We start from the raw sequence: 5,394 nt of genomic DNA on the forward strand, positions 1-5,394 counted from the left end.
GGGTAATTGATGCTCATCGGAGACCTTGGGAACTATGCAACTATAGTTGTACAACTCCACTTTTGTTCTTAAAGAAACTTGATTCCCAAGAGCAAATCGAACCTAATTTTCCAGTTCAATTGATTTTCATCCAACAGGCATGCGCATAGCATTGATACATCAAGCTGCAAGGAGATTGACTTTGTCATCAAATAATACAGGTGAAGAGATGAACATGCTATGCTTCATCAATCCACAACTAGGAGCAGCCCATCCCTTATATAGCTACATGCGAGAGGCAGGTCAAATGCACCCTAAATTATTGGCTGGCCCTGTTCAAGAACTAGTTAGGCCTCAGTTTGGTCCAGGATAGAAGACACAGCAACGATTCTCAAATGCCGTGCATAACAAAACAGCGAATTGAAGCTTCAGAAAATTACAGCAACTTGGGCTTCACTTTATTGGGCAGCAGTTTATGAAACAGTCTATTGGTAGTTGTAAATCCTGTAATTTTTTTTTTGTAAAAAAAAACCAAACTGATCCAAAACATCTGATTATTAAAAAACCAAATTCAAAAGTTGAAAATGCCCTGAAAGAAAGTTATAGTTTTTTTTTCTTGAAATGACAGCTAAGTTCACAGAAATGAAAATATCAAAAAGGCTCCTTTACCCAGGCTAAATTCTTCCAAGGTTAATTAAATCAGCATACTGTGATCAATGAAAGTCAAAAGTAATATTTTTCTTCAAATGTGTTCATTAAAAAGACAAAACTACCCCTTAACAGTTGATTTAGTAGAGGGGAGTGATCTATTGATTAGAGAACTCCGCATCTGGAAGGCTAGGCAACTTTCTAGGCAAAGAAGCAGCCGCTAGGCTTGTCTGTCTTGCGTACCAAAGGCTGTCACCAAACTCATCCTAGCTGGCATTGACGGGATCGGTATTAAATATTCCTATCAAATGCTGCCGTTGAATTCGAAGAGGATGCTTCTGAACCTATAAGATGCTTGCCCGTGAAGGCTTGATTTAAGCTCCAGAATATCCAGTTCAAAGATGCCATCAATGGCCTAGAATCAAATACTCTGCTAGAAATCTCCTAGAAACAGCTAATCCAACAAAGAAAACTACAATTTATTCTATTGTTTTTTTGGACTTTAGCCCATATTGGCACCAAAAAAGAGAAAACAGTGAAATTGCTCTATTCAAACGAATTCTGCATGCCTCTTATTTGGTCTGCTGCCAAGCATAATTATAAGAGCAAACAAGCAGTTGAATACCTAACATTGCGCAAGAGTTCAAATTCTAAAAGTGAACCAAAATTGACAACTGATGGAAGAAAGAAATGTACTAAAGACAAAACAAAAACGTCTATTTTATTCAAAGAAAAACATTCAAGGAGAACAATTTGATTGATTCCCTAAACAATCGGGAATTCTTCGCAATTATCTCAACTCGAATTAGAATAAAAAGCCCTAAAGGGACAACCACGTAAATGAAACAAACACACCAACTAATAAGATGACCAAATTGAATAATTTGGCTAAACTTAAACGAAACTGGAAACAACTTTAATAAATTGACGAAAAGATATCATATTCTTCACTACTGGAAAGTGCATCAATGAGAAGATATTTTAAGATTGAGTGACTTTATTAATCCATGCCTTCCAGCTCCCACTCCCTTTCTGGGAAATTGCTGCATTGGATCTCCCATCCTTCTCAGCCACTTTCAGATGCTGTGGCTTCTTGCAAAGCATAAAATTGCGAGCTCCGAGTGATCCGATGGTTTCCCATGGGCTTATAGCTGCAATCAAATTATAATAACAGTCATAAATTGGGTTTTCCAGTTTCAAGCACAATCAGAATAAGTTCTTACAAATTAATTAGGAAACAAGGAACGTTTCAAATTCCAAAGAAACAACGCAAACAAACAAAAGAAACAAGTGCCAATTAGCACAAAGAATTGGGTTCCGGAACAACCTACCATCAGAAGCAGCATTGGGACAATAAAGCAAGAAATCATTGAGATCAGAGCCTAGAATTGGAAGGCGACCCTCACGCGCATAGGACTTCAAAGCAGTATCAATAACGGCAACCACTAGATCCTCCTCGTTAACAACAAACCGGATCGGCCCTGCACTCCCTAACACCGTCACGCTAATCAAGAACCTGTTGCCCTTGGCTGCCTGGTTCTTTTTCTGCTTGTAAAGAACCATTGTATTCTTTTTTCTTTTCCCTCAGAAAAATCAACAAAAAAGAAATAGCAGTATCCAAACAAAAAGAAAATTGCGTATTGGGTTTTTCTTTCTTCAAACAAAAAATCAAGAACTGGGTACTTTTTGTGAATAAAAATCAACGAGAACAAAGACTTTAGATGGTTTTTCTCTGTTTACGGGTCGACACCGATGCAGCGATAGTACCAGCCCTCCTTGCAAGATCCGAAAGCGAAAGCAGAGGCCACAGAGACAACGCCCGCCCTTGATTGGCAAAGGGAGAGCATGTAATTACTACTACTTCTTAAGATTTCCACCATTCACAACGATAACAACTAGATCTTCGTTTTCTTTGAAGATCTATTTCTACACGACAAAAAAAAGAAGAAAAAAGAACAAAGAAAAGCGCTTGGCTTCTTTTTTTCCCTCTCTTTAACTGGTAAGATGTTTTTTTGGAGAGATAGAGATCTGAAAGAAAACGGTGGAATGATTTGTTTTGGGATCAGGAGAAGAAGGGCTTTGGAGTTTGGAGGGGATGAGGGCTAGGGTTTTTTTGGGATCAGGAGAAGAAGGGCTTCGGAGTTTGGAGGGGATGAGGGCTAGGGTTTGATTGTTGTTTGTTTTGATTTGGAAGGCTAATTTAAAGAGAGGGATTCTCTTCGAATTTTGTTACTGTGATATCGTCGACGTCAGTTACTTAGCGCCGACTTAACCTAACCTCTCTAGAATATCTTTTGTCTACTCGTATCAATTTATTTAAAAGAAAACTAATAAAAAAACATTAATTACTCTGTTTCATCGTAAAATTTTCTCTGACAGTGACAGCAAAAGAGGAAAACCCTTCGGCAAGGGGAAAGACGTGGTTTATATTTTATTCAAAATCTTGTTTTTTCTTATTTCTTGCTGTAAAACTGTCATTTTTGGCGTCGAAACTTGTAACTGTAAAACACGTTTTCTTTTTATGGTGTTGGTTGCTGATTTGCCTCCATTCTCGAAAGTCCTACAACTTGCAAGAATTTTTAGCTTAATTAATTGCTATTTGTAACCAAAAAAAATAATTCAAACTTTTTATTTATTTATAAAATTATGCGGACTTCTTGGAATAGACGACTGGTTTGTTGCTTTTAGTTTATTTGACCACGTGCCATGCATGCAAATTTATTCTTGAGATTTTAAATTTAAATTCGGTTATAGTATAAAAAAGTTTGATGGTCTCGCTAGTTTCAAAAGCTACAAAAACTCATTTAAGAAATTGTGATCGTAAACTTTCCTGGTTTGTGTGTGGTCGTGACATCATTTTCTTTATCTTCACTTCTTTCTTTTTTTTTCTTTTTTTGATTTTTTCTTCCTTCTTTCATCTTCACCATTTCCTTTTCATTCGGAAATCTACATCTACTAAATTTAACTATTTTTATAAAATTAACATTTTAGATACATAAAAAATCTCCAAAACAGGTATTTTTATGGTAAATTCTTATAATGTTTTTGTAAAAAAATCATTTTTTATTATTTGTAATATTAAAACTCTTATCAAATAACCTTTTTGTTTAATAAAAAAATATATTCAAGCTCTTTCTATTTACCAACATAAATTTTTTGCTACTTTTGTATAAACAAGTTATTATTTTTAAAATTTCATATGAATTTTCAGGTCAATGAATTTGTTAAGGATATACACATATTTATTTTGATACTGTTAGATTAATCTTTTCTTGTTATGACCATAAAAGTTTATATATTACATTAAAATTAGCTACTCTGGATATCAGATATCTAGAGTGTTAAAAAGCATGTATTGGATCTTTTAAGATTATGTTTAATTATAGTATAATGATTGTTATTTTCTATTATAGCTTTAATGTGTCTTTGAATGACCCTCGACTCTATCACTTTTCGAAGGTCCAATTATGTATCATTTGTGTTGATCAAGTTTTAGACACTTATATCAAGCCACTTTTTATTATTAAATGGTTTAAAAGATTCAAAATCATGCCTTTGATTATATAAATATAAGATCTTAAGCACATATTTTTTTTTTCTAGAGCTTCTGGGTATTACATGTAACTTTTTAAACTTTTAAACTAATAGTGAAAAAAATAAATGAGTTCGCCATTAAAAATTAGAAAAGTATCGACAATAAAAATTGAACCTGAGTTCAAGATTAGCTAAATATGTCTCCTTACCCGCTCAACCACCTCGATGACTTGTTGTTCATTCATGTCATGTAGGTTTTAAAACTAAATTGAATGAAATCCAAAATTTAACCACCACCAATCATTAGAAAATCATAAATGGGTTTATTAAATAAAAAATTTCAAGCAGTTTTAATCTAAAAACATTTTTAGACCATTTTAGAAACTTTTATAAACAATGTAGTAATCTCAACACATTTGAAAATTAAAATCAATTGAAAAATAAAAATCAAAATGAACTTAGTCTTATTTTTTCAATAATACTTTTAGAAAAACCCATAAAGATCAAACTCTCCTTGTTGTATAGATTCGCTTTTTCAATAATACTTTTAGAAAAACCCATAAAGATCAAACTCTCCTTATTCAACATTCGCTTTTTCAATAATACTTTTAGAAAAACCCATAAAGATCAAACTCTTTTTGTTGTATAGATTCGCTGACATAGAAAATGACAAGTTTTGTTGCTGATCAAAAACAACTAAATCGATGGTATTCTTTTATCTCGTCATTTTTACATTACTTCCTTTCTCGTTTTCCCAACTTGATCACTTAAATATCATAAAAAACCTTTCTCGTTTTTCCAACTTGATCACTTAAATATCATAAAAAAATGAACTTGAGGATTGAAATTTAAAAAAGTGTGGGAACATTAAAGGTAGAAAAAAGAGTAGAAGGGTTAAAAGAAATTGTTCCCTTAAATTTATACGTATTTCATAATGTGATCATTTGTTATTGGTTTTATATATCCTTAATAAAATATGATAAATTTATCATCTAATTAGGTATATAAAACTACAACTAAAAAAAAAAAAAGTTTAGAAGATGGAAATATAAAAAATAAGTCGGTATAAATTGTTTCGATGTTTTGCTTAGTTATTTTGTTATATTTTTTACTATATATAAAGAATAGTATTAGTAATTGATTAAAAATCAATATAGTTACCCATGTATTATTCTTAAACAAAGGTTAAAAAAATTCCTTTCCTATACAAATTGGTCATCGAAGAATATGTCT

At 32.5% G+C, this 5,394-nt stretch overlaps 1 protein-coding gene across 1 annotated transcript; it reads right to left on the reverse strand.

Moving 5' to 3' along the window:
- Positions 1-1,320: 1,320 nt before the first annotated feature.
- LOC105135448 (uncharacterized protein At4g22758-like) lies at positions 1,321-2,732 on the reverse strand. The gene is made up of 2 exons (XM_011040313.1): positions 1,959-2,732; positions 1,321-1,778 (listed from the first exon to the last, which is right to left on the reverse strand). The coding sequence occupies exons 1-2, from the start codon at positions 2,188-2,190 to the stop codon at positions 1,609-1,611; spliced, it is 402 nt and encodes a 133-aa protein (XP_011038615.1). The 5' UTR covers positions 2,191-2,732; the 3' UTR covers positions 1,321-1,608.
- Positions 2,733-5,394: the final 2,662 nt, after the last annotated feature.

This window comes from Populus euphratica, unplaced genomic scaffold (genome assembly GCF_000495115.2).
Source record: "Populus euphratica unplaced genomic scaffold, PopEup_1.0 scaffold123.1, whole genome shotgun sequence".
NCBI lineage: Eukaryota > Viridiplantae > Streptophyta > Magnoliopsida > Malpighiales > Salicaceae > Populus > Populus euphratica.

What these genes read in the sequence shown, in the direction of transcription:
- LOC105135448 (XM_011040313.1), bottom strand. Translation starts at nt 2,190, where the DNA reads ATGGTTCTTTACAAGCAGAAAAAGAACCAGGCAGCCAAGGGCAACAGG. An exon ending in TCCCAATGCTGCTTCTGATG is followed by an intron (nt 1,779 to 1,958) that starts GTAGGTTGTTCC and finishes ATTTGATTGCAG; the next exon opens with CTATAAGCCCATGGGAAACC.